Here is a 23,025-nt window from a genome sequence, read left to right as displayed (position 1 = left end):
AGTCCGGCTTCACATGGGTTCAATTCTCTGTGTATTATGCATGCAAGTCTGTCCATTGATTTTAATGCATTTGATCACATTTCAGTCTCAAAACAAAACAGCTCTGGTGTGCCTAAATGTAGGTGCAATACACGAAATGTGTGAAACATGGCGGAACCGTGGGGACCACCTAGAGTTTCCCTGGAGGTGCAAGTGGATATGAAGTGGGATATTGAGAGGTTGCATCTGCCTGTAATCCAGAAGTCTGAGTGCATGAGCCACACCTGTACTTCTAGAACCAAAGAAGGACCAGACAACCCGAGGGTGAACACCATCACGGTGTCTGATGCCCCACTTTGATGAGCTATTGGACCGGCTTCCTGGGGCCCAGCCCATTAGTATGGATCTGAGTTGGGGGTATTGGCAGATACTCATGACCCCAGAAGCACAGGAGAGGTCTGCCTTCATTACGCTGTTTGGACTCTGAGTCCAAGGTGATGCCCTTTTGGCATGAAGACTGCTCTGGCCACTTTCCAACGCTTAGTGGATTATCTGCTTGAGGGTTGTGAAGAGTGTGTGGATGCATTCTTGGATATTGTAGTCTTCAGCCCCACTTAGGCGGTATAGCTGCTGCTCAGGCAGATCCAGGACACGGACCTGACCATCAAGCCTGGAAAGTGCCAAATTGGCATGCCAAGGAGGAGGGGGAATGTTGAAGGCAGAGCCTGGGAAGGTGGACTCTATCCTGGCCTGGACCAAGTAAACTGGTGGGGAGGAGCACTCAGTATCAGCGTCGCAAGCTTCTGCCCAGAGGAGGTGGCATACGCCACCATAGAGTGCTTATCCATCATCTGGGCCCTGCAGAACCTGCAGCCATCTCTCTACAGCTGGAATTTCACCATAGTGACAGATCACAACCTGATCTGTTGGCTGCATAGGGCAACAGGTGCTAATGGTGGACTATTCTGCTGGCGCTTGGGCTGCAGCAGTAGGACTTCACAATCCAGCAAAAAAAAGGGCAGTGAGCAAAAGATCGCTGATGGGTCGTCCCCCTGAAGTGGGGCAGCTGAGATGAGCTTAGGTGATCTGGAAAATCTTCCCCTTTTAGAGTGTGTCTAGTAGGTTGGTGTGGTGTAAGGATTGATGCTATATCAAATGGCTGCCATTCAGGACCCTAGGAAAGCTGAACTGACATCCTCCTGCTTGTCCCCCACTCCCTCACAACTGCCAGGCCTCTGGCCTTAGGGCTCCTTCATATGGGCAAATGTTCTCCCATTGTTTTCAATGTGGCTGGCACACCCACAGATCTCATTGAAAACCACGCAAAGATGGGTCATGCTGGGATTTTTTTTCCCAGGCAGCATCACAGGACAGGAGTGAAACCGCAAAAGGAGAATGAAACCATTGAAAACGCACGATTATGAAACCAATTATTTTCACTCTCTTCTCTCATTGCGAGAAAATTGTGCGATTTTCTTGCCAGTGTGAAGGAGCCCTTAGGAAGTGCTTTGTTCAGATGGCCATAAAAGGTAAGGGCCCATTTACATACAAAGATAGCAGTTTATGCAAAAAAAAAAAAAAAAGCACTTACAACCTGCTAGTAGACATTGTCCATTAGCTGCCCATCACTTTCATTTGCATGAAAAGGAGCCTCCCAGAGCTGTATGCAGAGAGCAGGTGGTCTGTTCTCTGCATTCAGCTCATTTATTCTGCCAGGGGCTTTTAGCAGCTCCAGTGGAGAAGGTAGACCGCATGCAGTGTTTGCTGTCCATGGTGCTGTGTCCTCTTCTCTCTGGCTGAACGATGGATTTTATGCTCACCTAAAAATAATCATTCAGCCGAAGAATGATGGGAGTATTAACACGATGATCGCTTGAGCGATAATCGTTGTGTGTAAATGGGCCTTAATGGAACTGACAGGGGGATGTTAATTGGCCCTTCCTGCTGTGAGGTGTGACATCTCAAATTGTTCCCAGAGACATCCTGGTTTCAATGGAAAATCTCTTAAGGGTTATTAGTTGTATGAAGGTCCTAGCCAGATATGAAGGATATTTTTGGAATGTGGTGGGCCAGCTGACTCAAAACACATATACACTCGGAGGCCATCCGCATCTCCCCACCCTTCTCTTCACACCCCCACCCACCATAGATTTCAGTTAAAGGAGTGTTCTGAGGAATCCTTCTGCTCTGGGTCAACGAACCCCTGTCGTCAGACTTCGGAGATACGCTACGGCGTAAGGCTTTCCCCATTTGCTGCAGTGACGCCGCACAAATCAAAACCCTGATGAATATCCCACTGCTGGCACCAGTTTGTCAGACAGAGAACACCCTTTCTGGTCTTTGTCAGGACCGGTAACACTGAGATGACCAACTTTGCCACGGCTGATAGGCTCTGCATCCAAAATTCAGTGAATGATCGCAGGTCTTCCGCTGCAGAACCGGACCTGTTAGGCTGCGTTCACACTAGGCGCATTTGCTGTGGAATTTCCGTGTGGATTGTCCGCCCGTGGCTCCTAATCCTGGGATTAGCCAGCAAAGTGGACAAGATTTGCTGCTAATCTGTTGGGGCCAAACCGTGCGGGAACGGTCATGCAGCGCGGATTTTAAAGACGCAGCATGGTAATTTTTTCCCCACAGCTGCCTCTCCTCTCTATGGGGACGGATGGCCGCACCAAAACCCGCAGCTGCGGTTTTCCAGCTTAATTCTTGCGGACTTTCGGTGCGGCCAATCTGCAAGAATTTCGCTGGAACTCCGTCCCGTGTGAATCCAGCCTTAGTGTGAGCCTGGACCAACGCTCATCGAGCAGTTAAAAAAAATGCTGGTCTGAAAATCCGCAGGTGGCTGTAATGGGGCCGTTCTATTTCCAAAATCTGTTCTGTACATTTAAAACCTGACAGAAGATAGCTGTGTGACTTACTCCTTGTTGATGCAGAACTCAACCCTCTGGGCCCAGGATTCTGAAAGCTCAGTGAAGTCGCTGCGCAGCATGAAAATCTGACTCCCATAGACTTTTAAAGTATGCCCCTGGGACTTGAGTCAGACTTATCTTTTACTGCGTGCCAACCTCAGGGGGCGATCGTGGTAGTAATAGTTATATTTATTTCTACCACGCTTGCCCTCTGGCGCTGTGTGACTCCATCACTACATTAAACTCACCAGTTATCCTCTCAGTAACAGTTTAGAAGAGTTATAGAACAATTAAACAATTTATTTAAAAAATATTACTATTCCACTGTACCATGTATAGCATAAAGAATTCTTACAATAAAACATCTTTTATACAAGTAATGTAAGAAATAGCCATGGAGGGGCGCTCTGTAGTGTACACACCATACATCTGAAATGACACGATTCGCTGTACAATGATTTGGAAAAAGCGTCAGATTTCAAAATATACAATGAATGCGAAGCTATACAGCATGAGTCGGAGGAGTTGGGGCGGAGCCGGAGGACTGGGGCGGAGCCTAACACTGGACAGCGGGGAGCTGATATGGCTTTATGACATACAAGTGATCTTGGGTCCTGGTTGCCTCTTCCTGCCAGAGAGGCGAGGTGGCACTGTCATAGTCACAGCTCCCATAATGCACTTTGATGCTGCATTGGAGTAGGGGGGAGAAAAAATAAATAAAAGTCCTATTCACAATGGCCAGGGCAAGTCGCTGAAGTCTACCGGCCCCCCAAGTCCTGCATCCGCCTCCAGGAGACTCATGATGACGGCCATCGCAGCTTCATCATTGGAGGGACTGCTTGAGCCGTGGTCCGTTTCTATCATGTCGATGCCCATTTGTGAGTTTTCACCTAGAGTGGAAAGAGAGACGTTACTGAGGCGGCGGTCACACCGTGCGGGAGGCAATTGTTTCACAATTAAACGCTTTGTTGCAATTTCAAATTAAAAACTGCAGCGGGACGCACTAAAACCGCGACTCCTGCTTACAGCAGACTGGTCCTAAATGGGCATTTTAGCAGAAAGCGCGCACACTTTCTATACAGCCCGTGCCGACAGAAAGATCGGCGCCGACAAATATTTATTTTTTTTGCATTACTATATATATTTTTATTCATTCTACAACTTCAGAAAATGTGAGGTTTCGGGTCAGCGACCGGATTTCAAGCTGAAATAGTCGGGTGCGAAGGTGTACGCTGGGAGAAAGCGTCCCATGTGGGGGTGGGCAGGAGTAAGGGGCTGCTGGTCGCCAGTGACGGATACTCCTGCCCACGTGGGACACTTTGTCACAGCCCACACCTTAAAATTTAGCTTGAAAAAGGCTGCCGGCATGAAACATTAGCTTTTCCTTTTCTGTATTACTAGCTGTGTCACATTTTCTAAGCAATATAAACCAATTGACAGAGTGGCTTTCGGCTGAGCGCCACATTCACACCATCGGGGGTTGTGCTACCTGACACTAATGCTGTATGGAAATGGCGCTGTGACCGGTCAGAAGCATTACACCCCGATGACTCAAGGTATGTTCACCCACAGCATGTGCCAAGATTGGATTGGAGATGGAACGGGTGGGTAGGTAGGTAGGTAGGTAGGTTTCCTTGAGACAGCATATCCACATGATATCTTGAAGAAACCGGTCGCCATTTTTTGTTTCTTTTGGCTTAAATCTGCCCCCATTGCAAGTTCTGGGCGATGTGGAGAGGGTCGCACGTCACAGTTCTGGTCCAAGTCTCACATGTGCAGCTGGGATGAATGTGCCCACAAGAGACTGATGCACATGTGATGTCTCCGCGGGCACGGAGCACATGGAAAAGGGAAGACGGATGGAAAACCAGAACTACATATTGCAGGGATGTTTGACAGAGAGATCAACAAAATACCTTGAAATGCTCATTGCGGCAGGTTTACCGGTGCAGGCAGACGTACGGTGGGAGAAAAACAAACAAATGGTGACCGGTTTCCTTTGAGCCAGATTGAGTCGTCCCATCTCTGGGAGCCGCAGCTACATCTGACCGCAGTGGACATCGCTCTGACATTTCTGTAAACAGCGCCAATCTACTATGGGAGCTACAGAGCTCATGAGTTACACATGGCTGCTTGTGTCATGCAGGGACTTCTATGGGAGTTATGGAAATACACATGACCTTCACTATGCTGTGTCTAAGTTCCAGCTATTGCCAGGCCAGGGACAGTGAGGTTCCTGCCTCATCAGCCGATGGGTATGACCCTTTAAGACTACAGATCGTTTGCTTACTGGAAGGTAGGGGCAGGGGGAAATGTAAAGGATTTCTCGTCAATCTACAACCCAGTATTCCCCAAAAAGAGTATTAAATGGGTCCACAGCAGGACCGGATCTGTTCTAGGCGCCGGGTTTTGGTTCTGCTGGTGTTTCATCTTTTCTGCTCCCGTGTGAGACCCGAGAGCGTCGAGTGAGAAAGGGGGTTTTACTTCAGCCATTTCGGAGCAGTTTTTGATGCACGGCCAGGAGGGCACCCTCTGTGGAAAGCCTTAGGTTACAAGTATGCTGCACTTTGAGGCATCAGAGAAGTTACGTTACTCCATAGTAATAGCGTTCGCACACAGAGTAACAAATACCTTGACTTGAGGGAAAGCTGAGGACTTGGAAATGTCACATTTGTTTTACACAACAGGTGAAATCTGGATGTAACTGGGGGTTTAACACAGGATGCCAGCGGATCTTCACGGCACAGGGGCAGGGATTTAGATCTCATGTGAATATGTCCTAAGGGACTTTGGATACAGTCAGATGACCAGAGGACAGACTTCCATCAGGTTCAGCCAAGACTGGTTAACACCTATCTATGGAAAGCCGGTTAACGTTCTCGGCTACTTTTCCCTCTGAGCCGACACATGTTCCTGCACTATTTAATGTGTTTATCCAGAATCAGAAAACTACTCCTGCTCTCCTTCAGACCCCTGTGCAGATGTCCTATGGGATAGCGCCGGGTGCAGCCAGTGGGCAGCGTGGCACCTTTTCCCCCCCGAAAGAAAACAGCCATGATTTTCTGATCCGGGCAATTCCTTTAAGGATGTCCTTAAAACCTGTCACTCCTCTACAGCACTATAAACTAAGTCATAGTGCGGTGTGGGAAGGAGAGAGGGAACCGGCCGATGCATTTTTTTTATACTTGCCCCCACAAGATCGCATGCTGTATGGAAATCTTGACTTTAGACTGCCATGTGTGCGCTCCACTATACAAGTCTATGGACGAGCGCACACATGGGACTGAGGAAGAAGATCAGATTTTTATGTGCCAGGGAAGGGCAAGTATAAAAATCCATCACTGAGCTCCCTGTCACCTCTCCAAACAGCACCAGAACTTGGTATAGGGTTAAAGGGAACCGGTCTACCGTAACCCATGTACTGTGCTTACCGAGCATCGAGGAGCTGTCAGAATACGGGAAGCCGGAGTTGTCTTGTAGCTGTCCTGTACCCAATCCAGAGAGCGGCAGATCCATGGTGCCCCCATTTAATATCTAGGGAATAAGGGAGGTGGCAAAAGTTATAGATGTAGCAGAGTTTAGCTCGTCTATGATCACTTATCTTCAGACATTACAAATCTATTGTTATCTTAATACAATAAAAACCTTTGTAAAAGCAATTGAAAACTGCTAAACGAATATATCGTGTGTTAAGTCGTGTTAAGGCCCATTTAGAAACGATCATCGTTCAAGATTCACTCAAAGGCAATCTTGAGCGATAATCGTGGTGTGCATTTACGCGCTCGGAGAACTGCTGTCTTCTCGGAGCACACAGCTGGTATACATCTGAGCGGGGTATGCAGAGCACAGCTGGAGTGCTGTCTTCTGCATACTCCTGCTGTGGTCTCCGAGCAGGATACCAGATGAAATAGCAGCATTAGCGGTATCTTGCTGAGAACTCAGCACTGATAAGGCTCATCGTTGTCTTTCAGCTAGCTGCAAGTTAACGATGAGCGAATTGTGCACGATGGCCGTGCGTTTAGACACAACAATTATCACTCAAAAGACTGCTTTTGAGCGATAATTGTTTCTAAATGCGGTATTAGGCTTTGTTGCATCTGTGGCTCCATAAGGTTTCAGTGAGGTGAGAAGCGGTTCAGGACCAGAGGCTGTGATGTAAGTAGTGTGTAATATCTTGTCCCCGGTCACCTTTTGTTACAGATGCCTCATTTTTCGAGTGACATTTCAGATTAAGAAAAACAAAACCCCATGAATACGTTATACGACTGATGAGACGTCACCTTTTTGCCCCCAGGAGATGACGCATCAGGAGGGGGAGTGCTGGTGATGTTAAGGGGACTCGACCCGCAGCTCGATGGTGAAGAGCCTCTTATCCTGTACAAGAGAACAAAATCATCAGCACATAAGGCAACGCCAACATACTTCACGCACACCGAGAATAGAAGACACCCTATGGGGCTCAATTTAAAGGGAGCCGGTCATTACATATGAAGCCCCTAAACCACCAAGCCAGTGTCCTACAGGATGGCGATGATCGGTTTGTGGAGTCATCACTCAGCATAAGAGGAAAGTGAGAGGTCGTTTACACGCCAGGACTACAGATAGAAGAGTAGCAACCACTACCTGACTACTAAGCAAGGTGTGATGGCTGCAGCTGCCACTGTGCACATACTGGATGCCACTGGAGCTGGTTTGTGGGCCATGACTACTGAGCCCAGGACTGCGCACATGACTAGTCACGGGCTACTTAAAGGGAAGCCCCTCACAGCCAACAAGCACCATAAACTAAATTTAATGGTGCTTACAAGACAGGTCCCAAGGAGTTCAGGGGGTGTAATACTTATACTTAAGGGGCTCCGCGGTCCTGGAAGGCTGGAGCTCGGTCTGTGAGAGGGACTCTCTTGTCTGACTGAAGTAAAAAGTCATGCTCATAGGCCAAGTGCGACTTCCAGGGGTGACAGCGGAAGAACGAGGAGCCAGGTAAGTATAGACCGTACACCCCTGGACTCCACCTACCCTGTCCTAGAAGTGCAATAACTTAGTTTATGGTGTTTATAGGGTGCGACAAGCTCCCTTCAATGAAACAGAATGTACAGTTATGTCCTGTGTGTTCGGGGTTTGGATGGGGGGGGGGGGGGGGGGGTAAGGGAAGAGATCAGGAGCCGATCTGCTCCATACAACGTAGATGCTGCCTGCTTCTTGCCGCTGGCAACATCTGCAGTCAGATTGAATGCCGATTGTGGCTGTTAACCCTTTGAACATGCCAATCAAAGTTCAGGGGTTTTGAACAGGCCCCCTCCCCCGACTGAGCTGCTGTTCAGCTGTCATGACATCCACTGGCCTTCATGAAGGCCCTTAGAGCTGCCAGGGCGGATTGCCCGTTAGATCAAGGTATAATGTAATACTAGGACATACTAATCTACTGCACAAGTCCTGGGTGGGGACTAAAAAAAAAGGAAAAACATACAAAAACTTTTCCTAATTAAAAACGTAAAAAGGAAGTTAAATAAAAAACAAAAAAACTTTTCCCATTTTTACAATAAAAAATGTAAACAATAAAGAACAGACATATTTGGCATCGCAGCTTCTGTTAAAGGCCGATCAGAGGAACGCATTATTTGACCTTCAGGGTGAATGTCATCAGGAAAAAAAAATATATATATATATTTTTATTCATACAGTCTCAAAAAAAAAAAAAAAAAAAAAAAAAAGTTAATAAACATGAGCCCTCCTCCAACTGTCGATGGAAAAAATCAAAATATCTCCTCTGAAAAGAGTTTCTGCTGTAAATGATAGAACGATATAATATATACAAATCTGGCATCGTCGTAAGTTGGGCCGACCCACAGAATAAAGGCAAGTCATTTTCGCTGCAGTACGTACACTGTAAAAACAAGACCCACACAGATGGCAAAATTGTGTTGCGGTTTCGAGGCTTCATTTATTTGGGGTGACCAGGTCCCCTTGGAGGGTCACACAGTCATTATAGTTTCTGAGAAGTCAAAGAGTCGGTTTCCCCCGTTTATATATTCTGAGAAGCAATATAAAAACTACGGAAACCTGATTTCCAGAACAAGTTTGATACAAGTTGCTGTAGTAGAAAGCAGCCACTAGATGGCGCAAACGGACAATGAATTTCTGCAGCGGACTGTATGCACATTCATTAATTGTGCCGGAAGCCCCGTATCACGTGCGCCGGATAGAAGGCAGCAGGAGGCGCACAAATCATCTGTGACCCAATCGTTTGTACACACAAACACAAGATTAAACATCCGATGCGTGTGATATCGGCACTGAGTCTACTTTTGGGGACAAAATACTGGTGTATATGAGCAGCCAGAAGGCGGCGCACATGTGATTGTATGGTGTGAGTTATTGAAAAACACAGGGTGAGCCGTGGAAAAGTAGTCCGCACACCGCACTCTTATGAAAGCGGCCTAAAAGAAAATCTGTCTGCATTACCCATAGTAACCAAAGCACAGATTTCACTCCTTATACTGCTGTGATTGGTTGCTATGGGCAGCAAAGCTTTTCCTATAGACGGCTTTCCTAAGTGTCACACCGACCCATTTCCCGCAGTCCACCGGCTCCCCTAGTGGCCGGAGCTGCGCACACAGAGGGCGGTTCTCTGCTATTACAATAAGCGGGCTGATAATACAGCTAAGGTCACTTTACAATCGTTACCTGTGAATTTCCATGATCTCTTCAGCGATCATTCTGCCAATCTTCCCAGCGCCAGCTCTGGTTCCGCCAGGAATGCCAGGCACTGTAGGATGGGTTCTCTTTGTGCCACCTTATCAAAAAAAGATTAAAAGAAATGTAAGGACTATTAAGAAGGTTATCCTATCAATTCAAGATGTCCGGCTGCACTGACATGTATATCTTATCCATTTACACTATCAAAAAACGTCTCTGTACTCGCATACTCATCACGGTACGGATACAGCGCCCCCGAGTGGACTGACATTCAGTGCATCTACCTTCTATGCTGTATTGCTCGGCGCACATGTGCAATCCCCTCCTCACAGCAATGGCGGAGGGATCCCTGCAATCATCCACTGCTGCTCAGAGAAGGAGCGGGCACCGTGGCAGCCACAGCGGAGGGAAAACTGCCACCCGCATGGTAATGGGCATTCACCACTGAGGTGGTGCACACTACAGCATGGAGGAGGCATACAGAACTGAAGAGCAGCGTCTCCACTGGAGCCATGAGATGGATCACCTTTTATCGAATGTTCCTCTATGCCAAGTGATACAGAAAGATGTTCCAAGAGCCTTAAACCTGATGCTGCGCTGGAGGCGGGTCTGTAGACAGCAGGGGACCCGATGAGGACCCAATGAGGACCCGATGAGGACCTATGGCTTGGTTTTTTGTCCACCAGAAATAAGGCATGCATTGAGGAAGACGTCAGGGAGGCCAGCAGGCTGAATGTGTACCGAATGTGTCCCTTAGTCCTGGTCTTTGGCCTCTATAGGGTTCCGCTCACACTGGCCGGTTTTTCAACTGATCCAGTTTTACCAAAAACAGAAAATCAGTAGAAGGAAAAACCATTCCTTCAGTCTTTGGCAGGTTTACAAAACGGATCCATTTAAAACAAAACATGGATGTAGTTCTGATACAGAAAGCATTCCATCCATCTGTGCAGCATGGCAGAGAAAAGCAAGATGAACCCGTAAAGCGGTGGATGTTACACTTCTGCATCACAGGAGGTTTTCATGCTCCCTTAGGACACCTGCGTGGTGATGGCGCCTCCTAAGTAAGGGTGGCTCAGTGGTTAGCACTATTGCCTTGCAGTACTGGGGTTCTAGGCTCAAATCTCACCAAGGACAACATCTGTAGGAAGGGTTTTTTAAGTCAGATTTGAACCTAGGACTTGCAGTGCTCAACCACTGAGCCACCATGCTGGTTCTTCCTCCTCCAGAGAAGGGAGAGGAGGAGGAAGGAGGGAAAAGAATCAGTGGTTAGCCAAGTTCTGCACGGAGTTTGTATTTCTTCTTGTTCTTTTCCTCCTCTCCCAAAGATCATACATGGTGGCTCAGTGGTTAGCATTGTTGCCCTTCTAGATTTTAATATGATCAAAGACAACATCTGTATGGCGTTTTCAGGTTCTCCGTTTCTTCTTTTTGTTCTTCTCTACTGGTGGTTCAGTCATTGGCGCCGTTTTCCTTACAGTGCTGGAGTTCTAGGTTCAAACCTGACTAAAGCCAACATCTGTATGGAGGTTTTCAAAGTCCCTTCAGATGCAGCCTTTGGTGAGATTTGTAGCTAGGACCCCCAGCACTGCAAGGCATCTGTGCTAACCACTGAGCCACATTCATTACAAAGAAGGAACTGGAGCCACCAGCATGCAGCTGTCCAGGCGGGAGCATAAAAAGCCGTGGTGTTCAGGGAACAAAACCAAAGTGAAAAGCTTTCCAATTTCATCCGTCTTCCATTGATGATGATGCAAGAAAAAAATGGATCCGCTTGCATTCTGTTTTTGTAAATGGAACCGAGCAGCTTGTGAAAATGGGAACGGAGACAGAAAATACAGAAACTGAAACTTCTATCAATCGGCTGCAAAACGGAAACGGTTTTCTTTACGTTTTGCAGACGTGTGAAAAAGCCCCAAATCCTTCCACCCTCCAAGACTTCTGGGCGGCAGCGACCTCATAAAGGGACCTTACTCACCCTCTCCAGACTGCAGGACGCTATCCATGCTGGGTGGGGAGGCGGACAGATGTGAGAAGGCCGAATCGGCGCTTTCTAGAATGTTCGTTCTGCAATGAAATGAAGAGGTTAATGAACCTTCATATGTAAATCCCAGTGGGGTTACAGAGAGCCAATCAGCAGCTTCGACACAACCCCCGAATAAAAGCGTCACCACCGGATAGAGCCACATCGCACTTACGATACAACGGTGTTGGTGGAGACGATGTATTCCACTTCTTTGGTCCAAGGGTTCATGAAACTGAACCAGCGACTCTTCAGGGTGATGAAGGAGCCGTCTTTGATTTTAAACTTGTAACAATTTGTGGTTATCTTTTCTCTGGTCTGTAACACTGAAAGGAGAAAAAGCCGTAAATCACAGAAGCTGCGCCGGAAGCGGAGATCCACACCAAGGGTTAATGCAGAAACCCATGCGACTGTCTTATCTGAATGGGGTTTGTAGAATCCATGCGCCGGTTGGAAACCCCAACACTAATAGGATATGCAAGTCGCATAACATCTCTCAAACCCGATCTGCCGGGTGTGAATATACCCTGAAGGTAAAACCGGACATCACATCACGGCAATGACTGCAGTCAGGTAGGGCTAATTCTCAGAATAGGTCACCAATAGCTGATCGGTGGGATCCTGAATGACGGACCCCTGCCGATCAACTACTGACATCTATCCTGAGGATGGGGCAATAGATAAGGGGTTAAAGGGTTTGTCCAAGACTTAATGCTACAGGACGCAAGCTAACATCCTGGCTGCGGGGTACTTAACGCAACGCCGTGGATGGCGCGGGATCAGAAGCTGAGCTTGCGCCATCCAGCAGTGAGAGCCGGCTGTTACTGATAGTCAGCCTCCCGCTACAACAGCGCCGGTAACCACCTATATGCTGCGATGTATCATAGCGATCACAGTTATGGTTCAAGTCCCCTACAGCAGCATTCCCCAACTCCAGTCCTCAGGGACCCCCAACAGGTCGTGTTTCCAGGATTTCCTCCGTATTGCACAGGTGACTCTGACATTGCCACAGGGGTTCTTACTATAGGATATCCTGAAAACATGACCTGTTGGTGGTCCCTGAGGACTGGAGTTGGAGACTCCTGCCCTACAGGGACACAAAAAAAAAAAAAGGGGGGGGGGGGGGGGGGGGGAGAAAAAAAAGAAAGAAATCCCTTTTTTGCACCATTTTTTCCCATTTACATATAAAAGAAAAAGAAATCCCACATATTTGGTGTCATGGCGTCGATAACTACCTGTACACACTATATTGTGCATAGCAAAAACTGCTAGGAATAATACAACTCCCACAAGAAAGGGAAGACGAGGGAAAATCCTTAGTTTGTTTGTTTTGCCTCCCAAAAAAAACGCAATAAAAAAGGTGATTAAAAAAAGCCGCATGTACCTTAACATTCTGCCAATAAAAACTACAGCTGGCCACGCCAAAACCAGCCCTCACAGGGGGCGGTCCAGGGGACTTAGAAATCAAAATAAGGGGTTATATTCTGGAAAAACCTAGAATAAATTAAATTAATAATTTTAGTGTCATCGTAATCAAATTGACCCGCAAGAAAGAAAAAGTGTCAATTATGCTGCATGATTAACTCCAACACAAAAAAAACACGCAACCCACTACGGCAGAATTTAGGTTTTATCCCCTTGCTCTAAAAAAAAAATAAAAAAAAAATTTTTTATTTATTTATTTTTTAACACATTATATGTACCCAAAAGAGGAAACGACAACGCCCCCCCCCCCTCCTCCCACAATCCGTACTATGGCACCGACATGGGAAAAAGTTAAAAGTTATGGCTTCTGAAAAGCAGATGAAAATCTCCCAAAAATTGTTGCTCATTTTGGGCCAAATTAGTGCCCATCACTAAGGGGTTACTGTGATCGATGTACACATGAATAGTGAAAGGAGTAAAATGCTAATTTACAAAACACAACCGAGGATGTAAACGGTCTGTTCTACGTATTGCAACTCAACGGCATTCACTTCAGTGAAGCTGAGCTGCAATACCAGACACAACCTGTCAACAGGTGTGGCGCTGTTTCGGGAAGGTTTTTGCAACCTTCTATGACCCTTGTAGCCCTGAAGGCATTACCTTGTCTATGGCACTCTGCGAGATTCCCGATGTCGTCTTGATGGAAATACTCGTAACACGATGTCCCTAGAAGCTCTTGTGGTAAGTACCCTAAAATTGCGGTCGCCCTGTAACATAAAAGAATGGTAGTCAAACCGCCGACCACCACAAGGCTTCCATATTCCTGTAGGTATAAGTGTCACCCTGTTCAGCCTCCTCAGCCATCAAGACAATCCCCTGCAAGGCTTACCTCTGATCTACAAACACGAACTTCCCGTCAATTGCGTGCCGCGAGACGTACTCCGTGGACTTGACTCGGATCTCCCCATTTGCGGGCTGCGGTACTATGTGCGGATGTAAGCGGCCGATGGCTACAAGGCAGCTAAGATTACAGCCCTCGCTGTCGGGTTCGTTGTCCTCATCCAGCCCCATCTTGGTGGGCGGCCAGCTCTTTAAGTAGCCAGTGCTGTGAATAGTGCAAAAACTCTTCCGGTCTCCTGCAAACCAAGAGAGTCCTTGTTAGAGCAGCTCTGCTAAACCCAACCCTCCGGTCAGGCTCGGCCTGTGTGACCCTGTGCCTCTTGGACCAGCTCTGCTAAACCCAACCCTCCGGTCAGGCTCGGCCTGTGTGACCCCTGCCCCTCTTGGACCAGCTCTGCTAAACCCAACCCTCCGGTCAGGCTCGGCCTGTGTGACCCCTGTCCCTCTTGGACCAGCTCTGCTAAACCCAACCCTCCGGTCAGGCTCAGCCTGTGTGACCCTGCCCCTCTTGGACCAGCTCTGCTAAACCCAACCCTCCGGTCAGGCTCGGCCTGTGTGACCCCTGGCCCTCTTGGACCAGCTCTGCTAAACCCAACCCTCCGGTCAGGCTCGGCCTGTGTGACCCCTGCCCCTCTTGGACCAGCTCTGCTAAACCCAACCCTCCGGTCAGGCTCGGCCAGTGTGACCCCTGCCCCTCTTGGACCAGCTCTGGAGTGGGGAAGGGCTCCTGCAACTGTCCGTTGCCTAACAGTAAGAGGAGAGTCTGATCTGAAAGAAGTCTCAAGGAGGTGGATTCTCTCCTTGTAAACTTTCCCCATAGAGTTTTACTTAAACCGGCATTTCTAATACCAATCTGAGTAGAATCTCCCCGGCGCGATGCATCCGATATATGGAGACAGTAACACCTCATACGAGGTGCATCTACACAGAAATGTACGTCGGGGGGGGGGGGACCAGACTCTGGCATAAACTATATATAATCTATCAGTCCACTATGGCCGCACCTCCTCCAAAAGCTCCGCCCATTTTCCACAAAAGTGCAACTTTTCTACGTCAGAATTCTGACGGGCAGCCATTAATAAAAGTGTCCCTGTATATACAGGGTGAGGCAAAAGTCCGGACACACCCATTTAACTAGTGTAATTAGGTAAAAAAAAAAAAAAAAAGATTTCCAATGTATGAAAGTATCAATTGGGAGGGAGGAGTTTTCAGCAGCCATTTTTAAATCGGTCATTTTGAATTCAACTTAAGCTTTTCAAATGGGGAGGGGGTCATGTGATATATCAGTCTTGGATAGAATCTATTCAGGAACGCACTGAAGTGTCCGCTCTGCCCGATCTTTACTTGTTTAGGAGTTAAGTGAGGGTAACATTTCCCAAAGTTCTGCACACGGTGTTCACTTTTCTGCCGGATGCACGTGGTTAAACATTTAATCCAGTCTTCGTGAACGCGCCAGAGAACTGCAGGTGATCTCACTTCATGGAACTGTGGGATTTGCCATTTCAGGTGAACCATATTGTGCATTTTTTTTTCTGCAGACGAGACGTTCAATGGGCCCCAGAGATTAAAAAAAAGTGTAAATGGCGTGAAGTCCGGCGACTATTCTACTGGAGCTCTATGCGCATCTCTGGGGCCCATTTAAATTAATCCCATTTGGAAAAAGTGACCTCAATTTAATACACCAGATTTCAAATTGGCTGCAGCAAATATCTCCATCATCAAACAATGCCGCCTCCCCCATCAAACAATGCCGCCGCCTCCCACTTCGTACTTTCACACATTGGAAGTCAATCTTCTAATTATATGAGTATAAAGGTTGTGTCCAGACTTTTGCCTCACCTTGTATTTTGCACAGATCTTATTGTACTATGAAACAAGATGGGAGCAAAAAAAAAGAAAAAAAAAAGGTGTAAATTAAGGTAAGAATTAGCATTTTAATTTGAGTGCAACAATCAGAGCAAGCGCCGCACGCTCAGCTGGTATAGTGACTCTACGGAGATCTTCCAACATGCTGGAAGCATCACAAGATTTACTCCTTCCTCATAAGAAACGGTCGCAGCTCTACAGACGGACCATGACCTATAGTGACAGGCAGCACCCACCCACCAGCTGACCGAGGCGGCCGGAGGGTCATCTGATTGTGAAGTGTTGGGGCAGAATGTCAATAGAAGAGGAAGGCAGCGAGCTGGCACATGCCCCCCGTTCACCCGGCAGACATGCTCACCCTTCTTCTTCGAGCAGTTGGATGGGAAATCCTTGTCTTCTACCTTCACGGAGGGTCTGTTACACTTCATCCTGCAGAAGAACGAACGCCGGGCTCCGGAGCACAGCCGCGACGGCCCGGGGGTGATGTCAGTCTTAACCGGCAGACCGGCTGCGGGGGAGCGGACAGGAGAAGTGGTTTATTTTCTTTCCCAACACATATTTGTAGAGCTAGACACTATATACAGCAGTATACATCAGGTGGAGAAAACCTATTGGATCAGACACAATCATCACCGGCACTGGAGCCGGGATCGGTCAAGACCGGATAACAGAACACAAGCTGAAAGTATCGGAGCAGCCGGGAAGGTGGTACACAGGCTGAAACAAATCACTAAGAAGGGTTGTCCACTTGTAAACGATCGATGGCCAAGATTTGAGATAGGCAAAAGTCTGCCATCTGGGAACCATGCAGGTCAACTGTTCAGAGCAGTGCATGAGCGCACGTCACAGTGGTGTCCGCAGCAAGCAGACAGCTCCGTTCGCATTGCAGTGGCCAGGCTTATTATTACAGGCAAAATTCCCATTCACTTCAATGCCTGTAATACCAAGCCTGGCCACTGCAATGAGAACAGAGCCATCTGCTTACTGCAAAAATCAACAGTTTACAAGCACACTGACCCAGTGAATAGCTTTTTGTTGGGGGTCCCAGGCGGTAGACATCTGCTGATCTACTACTGATGACATATCCTGCAGCGAGGCCATTAATAGTTTACAACAAGACAACCCATTTAACAGCCAGACAATGTCGAACTGGGGTGCTAAGACCTAACATTTATTATGGGGCTCACTGCATGGGGCTACATGGAAATACAGGGCGTTCTAAAAAAAAATGTACACAAACTTCAAAGTAAACGGTAAAGTCGTCGTTCATTCGCCTGCAGGTCGTTCATTCGCCTGCAGGTCGTTCATTCATGCAGTGAGAATTCTGTTTCATTGTTTTTATCTTTTTACCAACACCCGTTTCCGACCTGAAGCCGTTCTGTCCCGGCCTGCAGAGGCGGCAAAGCAATGGCATCGCAAGCAGTAAGAAGAACTTCATTTGGCGTTTGTGCGCTCTCGTCAATGGCCGCCCTCCGTCTGCCGTCTGCTGTTGGTTGTCATAAAGTTTACTCTTCTGTATTAGTTTTTGCAGCGTGCTTACCTCCCCATTAAGATAAGTTGCTTGTCATACTGGCTGACCTCCACCAGCCGATGTGTCTATATAAACATATTAGCCCGGCTGTTATACGGAGGTGTAGGCTGGCTGAGATAATGTATCCTGCCCATCTGTATGTGGCGCAGTGAGTGTACCGCATTACGTGTCGCTCGTGAAGGCTGGGGGCGAGAACCCACTCTGGCTCCGGGTCCACAGGCGGATTCACCAGGTCCCCTGGGGGCCAGTCTGAGAGCTTACAATCTTAATTATTTTCCCCGCACCGTCAGATGCCAGGGTGCAGAAGACTCAGTCACCAAGGCTTAGGGGTAACCGGGAAGGTTCAGCTGCCCCCGTGTCACATGGTTAGGGGTACCATACGTGTTTTGGCGGCTCTGGTAGAGATTTACACCTCATCTTCAGTCATCCAATAGTGTGAGCCTCTGACCCGGCCCGCTCTCATGGAATCCCATCATAGACCCCCGGAACCCCCATATTACCAGTGCCCCCAGCTCCCACTCACTTTTAGCATCGATGAGCCTCTCGCGGGGGGCCGTGTCCGAGGACGACAACTGCTCCTTTACTTTGGCGATGTCTTTTGGATGTAGGTAATCAAATAAACTTTGTCCAATCAGATCATTCTGCAATAGGAAAGGTTCACATCATTAGTCCGTTTACACAGCAGCTCAGCAGCTCCCCCTCCTGGTGGCATTGGCAGCGAGTCGGCCAGAGCTGGATGGTCCGTGTTAGGCTCAAACCAAACCAAGTTCATGGTCGCGTTGTAAGCCGACATACTTAAAGGGGCGGTCTGGGGGGAAAAGACTCGATTCCCCCGCAGCTCCTATTCGGATGGCGCCGGTCTCCTCATGGACTCTTCTTCCGGTTCCCGGGGACACGCTGCAGCCAGATACTGGCTGGATGTAAGTCAGGATCAGCCGGTGACCCGCTGCAGCGGCCGCACAACCCTGTAACAGGACGTCACCCCTGCAGCTGGCAGAAGACTGCTGCGAGAGATGGAGCACCGCTGGAACGTGAGCACAGCATGACTGTCTAAATATTTTTGGAGAGCGCTGATCACGTCAGACTGCCCCTTTAAAATTTGTGGGCGGCTGTCAGTAAAGCGACAGGTTGGAATTTCTGCAACATTGTATATAAAGGCTTCCTGCATAGGGAATAATAGAAGTCACTACAATGTGATCCACTTGCAACTACTGCGTCACCCCGATAATAAGCCCTACATTGATAATAAGCCCTCTCCTGATTTTCAGGGGTTGGGAAGGCTTGAAATATAAGCCCTCCTCCAAAAATAAGCCTTAGCTACACTACATGGGGAAAAAAAAGGTCATTCACAGAATGGTCCTGAACCAGAATCACAGCATTCTCTGGCTGGAGGCGTTACCAAGAAGAGAATGCTCTGTCAGCGCTGAGGACGACACGGAAGATTGCCGCAGCGCCTGGAGAGCAGCGAGAGGGACGGGGACGCCGCCTGCGAGAGGAGTATTAAGACATGCCCTGAAAATAAGACACGGTGCCTCTTGTGTCAAAAATATGAAAAGACAGTGTCTTATTTTCGGGGAAACACATTCAGCGTGTAGAGCGCACCCAACACTATAACGAGGCGCACATGCTGCACGCTGCGGAGGGCAACGACCGGCTCTTACCTGACTATAATTAAGGATCTTGAAAACCGATTCCGATACAAACAGGATCTTCCCTCGGTCGCAGCCCACCACAAAGAGGAATCCATCTGCCGCCTGTGAGAGACATTAAATATACGCGGTGAGACCCTCACAGACGGTCGGTATAACCCGTATATACATGCTCCACCAGCGCATTACATCGTACATCCCTTCCTAGTAGGAGGAGATCAGAGCGTTTGACGGTTTTTCTCTTAAAGGAGATGTCCCGCGCCGAAACGGGTTTTTTTTTTTTTTTAAACCCCCCCCCCCCCCCGTTCGGCGCGAGACAACCCCGATGCAGGGGTTAAAAAACCCACCCGCACAGCGCTTACCTGAATCCCGGCGGTCCGGCGTCTTCATACTCACCTGCTGAAGATGGCCGCCGGGATCCTCTGTCTTCATGGACCGCAGGGCTTCTGTGCGGTCCATTGCCGATTCCAGCCTCCTGATTGGCTGGAATCGGCACGTGACGGGGCGGAGCTACACGGAGCCCCATAGAGAAGAGGAGAAGACCCGGACTGCGCAAGCGCGGCTAATTTGGCCATCGGAGGGCGAAAATTAGTCGGCACCATGGAGACGAGGACGCCAGCAACGGAGCAGGTAAGTATAAAACTTTTTATAACTTCTGTATGGCTCATAATTAATGCACAATGTACATTACAAAGTGCATTATTATGGCCATACAGAAGTGTATAGACCCACTTGCTGCCTCGGGACATCTCCTTTAATCTTTGTAAAGTGAAACGGTCGCCATCTTTATAGGACGTGGTCTAAATTCTGCACCATTTTCAAGATCTCCACTTGCTGTCAGTGAATGAGGACCTCACACTTCTCACAGCTGAGGGTTTGTTACAACTGTATCCAGGATAAACAATCCTCCGTGAAGTTAATCTAGATGTCTGTCTGTGATAAAGACAACCGGATCCTCCGGAGCTGATAGAGGAACAGGGTTCAGTACACCGTTAAAGCAATGAGCACGAGTGCTACCATTCACTGACAGCAAGACAAGATCTTGAAAATGGAACTTTCAGACTTTTCAGTTTCCCCAAAGCTTAAAGGGTTATCCCACAAAATAAGATTACAGTTAAATCCATCCTACAATTTTAAGCATTTCTTGTAATTACACTAATAAAAAGACCGTTCCCATCCCCAGATATTCCAGGACTAATGCTAAAATAGCGCCACCTGCTGTATCTATTGAAGAGCACAAGTCCAATCCACCTCCATTAATGCTCCAGCATGATCACATCCGAGAAGACGCAGCGACTTCTGAAGCGGCCGCTCACCACTCCAGGGAGCCCCCCACATACCCAGCGGAGCAGAGAGAAGCCAGACTGAGCAGGCGGAACAATTTCTGAGGTGGACACAACACAAGCAGTAGGTGGCGCTATTCTAACAGTCCTGGAATATCTGCAGACAAAAACTTCAAGTGTGAATACTAAAAGGTTTACAATTATGGATTAAACTAGAAAAAAAAAAGGTGGACATTAAAAAGGCTTCACTCCAGGAAAACGGCGCAGAACAGTTGCATAATTTGGTGCAAGGGCCGCTTGTGCAAAAATTTTGCAACTTTTCAGCCTTCTGCACCAGGCTTGCCACTTTCAGGGAAAGCGAGCGGGGAAACGATACTAGGCCCAGTGTCAGAAATTAGGAACTTTTCCTCAATGATTTTCGGGAGATAACCCTTTTAAAATCCTACAATAACGAAATCCCATTGACATAAAGCCTTTATTTTCAGCTGCACCACTCCAGCTAGATGTTCTCAGACGGGTGCACAATGCTGTTGTTCGTGTTGGGCATGTCTTGTAGGCACACCCAGTGACTCATCGCTGCCAGCTGCCCAATGTTAGATCATTTCCTCTCTACGATGGAAACACCACACAGAAAGCCGGTAATAAACCCCGTGCCCAGCGCTGCAGCCGGGCATCATGTGGAGCGCTCTGCCCCTCTGCAAGAGACGCTGGGCTGATAGAGGGGAGGCTTCCATACAGCCCGGCGCAGGACATCAGAGCCGACGTGTATTACAGGTCTGTCCTCTAAGACAACGTACATGTCCGGGCTCATTCTGTACAGTTTGTTCCGCTGTACAGACGACAGACGTCTTATAGCTGTCTATAGAACAAAGGGAAAGGTCTTCTGCAAGACAGTCTGCTTATTAAAGCTGAGTCACTTCATAAATACATCACGTATCTTTATTGTACTCCAGAGCTGCACTCGCTATTCTGCTAGTGGAGTCACTGTGTACATACATTACTTCTCCTGTACTAATCCTGAGTTACATCCTGTCTTATACTCCAGAGCTGCACTCACTATTCTGCTGGTGGAGTCACTGTGTACATACATTACTTATGAGTTATATCCTGTGTTATACAAGGACGCCACCAGCAGAATAGTGAGTGCAGCTCTGCAGTATAATACAGGATGTAACGCAGGAGCAGTACAGGATAAGTAATGTATGTACACAGTGACTCCACCAGCAGAATAGTGAGTGCAGCTCTGAGGTATAATACAGGATGTAACTCAGGATCAGGACAGGATAAGTAATGTATGTACACAGTGACTCCACCAGCAGAATAGTGAGTGCAGCTCTGGAGTATAATACAGGATGTAACTCAGCATCAGTACAGGATAAGTAATGTATGTACACAGTGACTCCACCAGCAGAATAGTGAGTGCAGCTCTGGAGTATAATACAAGATGCAACTTACATAAAATGCCAACCCCAGAGATCTCGTCTCAGGAGACAACTTTATTCAGTGATTCAATCCCTTTACCAAATTAAATGAGATCATTCACTTTACAGAAGTCAGTTTTACAGTTAAGCAATAATAAAAGCAGTTTTTGTGCTCCGTCTCCTCCAATTGTAGATTAAGAATGAGACGCAGGAAGTGAACCGCCAAGACTCCCTGATCTGCGCCATTTCGTCACTTACCCTGAGAATCAAGTGCTTCAGCTCATCATCGGACAGGAATGAGGGTTTGTAGTTGGCTTCTGTGTACGGATTTGTGGCACCTGTGGAGAGATGAAATGAGAGAAGTTGTTAAGTGAAAGCTCCGCTGACCCCGAGGGCTCCAACCACCAGCGGTAGGCTTTCTTGCGATGTGAGAGTGAGTGAAGACGCACGATTATGAAACCAATGATTTCATACTCATTGTGCGCACTCAGGCCTCGCAGCGTTAAGAAAAACAGCACTCAGCCAATCACAGGCAGCGCTCAGCCATTCATCAAATTCAATGAATGGCTGAGCGCTGTGACCAAACACAGACAAAAAATAAAGTAAAACTTTAAAAACTTTAAAAAAAAAAGTAGTTTGAAAAACTTTTGCAATATTTATAAATCAAAGAATCTAAATAAAAACACATTTTGAAATTGCCGCTTCCATGAAAGTTCGCTTTATCAAAGTAATACATTACTTACCTCACACAGTGTGAACGGAATCAATCACACACACACACCTATCTGCCACAATTGTGCTGTTTTGATCACGCAGTCACCAAGAAAAAACAATATAAGACCTCATGTCCACGGGGAAAATCAGGCCCGGTACGGATTCTCCATGGAGAATCTGCAGCGGGTCCCTCCTGACCCGCGGACATGAGCGCTGAAAATAGGAATTTAAAAGAATTTACTCATCCGGAGCGGTCCGGGAAGGTCTTCTCTTCCTCACGGCCGGATCTTCTTTTTCGGCCGGCGGATGAACTCGTTACGCCGGCGGCACGTCGCCGACGTGCCGCGCGCATTCGCCGGGCACATCTGCCGAGCCGAAGCAAGAAAGATCCGGCCGTGAGGAAGAGAAGACCTTCCCCGCCCGCTCCGGATGAGTAAATTCTTTTAAATTCCTATTTTAGGTCTCCCGCGGATCCGGACGGCTTCCATAGGCTTCAATAGAAGCCCGCGGGAGCCGTCCCCGCGGGAGACCCGCACGAAAATGGAGCATGGTCCAGATTTTTTCATGCTCCATTTTTTTAAAAATCCCTTTTATTGACCATCCGCGGGTATTTATCTACCCCGCGGGTGGTC

General features: G+C 47.8%; 1 protein-coding gene across 1 annotated transcript in view; it reads right to left on the bottom strand.

Annotated features, from left to right (window-relative positions):
* Positions 1-3,167: 3,167 nt before the first annotated feature.
* The window catches only part of BMAL1 (basic helix-loop-helix ARNT like 1), a 58,401-nt gene continuing 38,543 nt past the window's right edge, over positions 3,168-23,025 (bottom strand). The window contains exons 8-19 of the mRNA XM_066583570.1: positions 21,938-22,017; positions 18,988-19,080; positions 17,850-17,967; positions 16,154-16,303; positions 13,919-14,165; positions 13,690-13,796; positions 11,780-11,930; positions 11,560-11,648; positions 9,573-9,681; positions 7,169-7,262; positions 6,320-6,422; positions 3,168-3,778 (exon numbers count right to left, since the gene is read on the bottom strand). Of these exons, the coding sequence (XP_066439667.1) occupies positions 3,618-3,778; positions 6,320-6,422; positions 7,169-7,262; positions 9,573-9,681; positions 11,560-11,648; positions 11,780-11,930; positions 13,690-13,796; positions 13,919-14,165; positions 16,154-16,303; positions 17,850-17,967; positions 18,988-19,080; positions 21,938-22,017 (1,502 nt within the window). The 3' untranslated portion in view covers positions 3,168-3,617. The remainder of the gene's footprint in view (positions 3,779-6,319; positions 6,423-7,168; positions 7,263-9,572; positions 9,682-11,559; positions 11,649-11,779; positions 11,931-13,689; positions 13,797-13,918; positions 14,166-16,153; positions 16,304-17,849; positions 17,968-18,987; positions 19,081-21,937; positions 22,018-23,025) is intronic.

The sequence above is a fragment of the Eleutherodactylus coqui genome, chromosome 11 (genome assembly GCF_035609145.1).
Source record: "Eleutherodactylus coqui strain aEleCoq1 chromosome 11, aEleCoq1.hap1, whole genome shotgun sequence".
NCBI lineage: Eukaryota > Metazoa > Chordata > Amphibia > Anura > Eleutherodactylidae > Eleutherodactylus > Eleutherodactylus coqui.
This window is presented reverse-complemented; position numbering and strand designations above follow the sequence as displayed.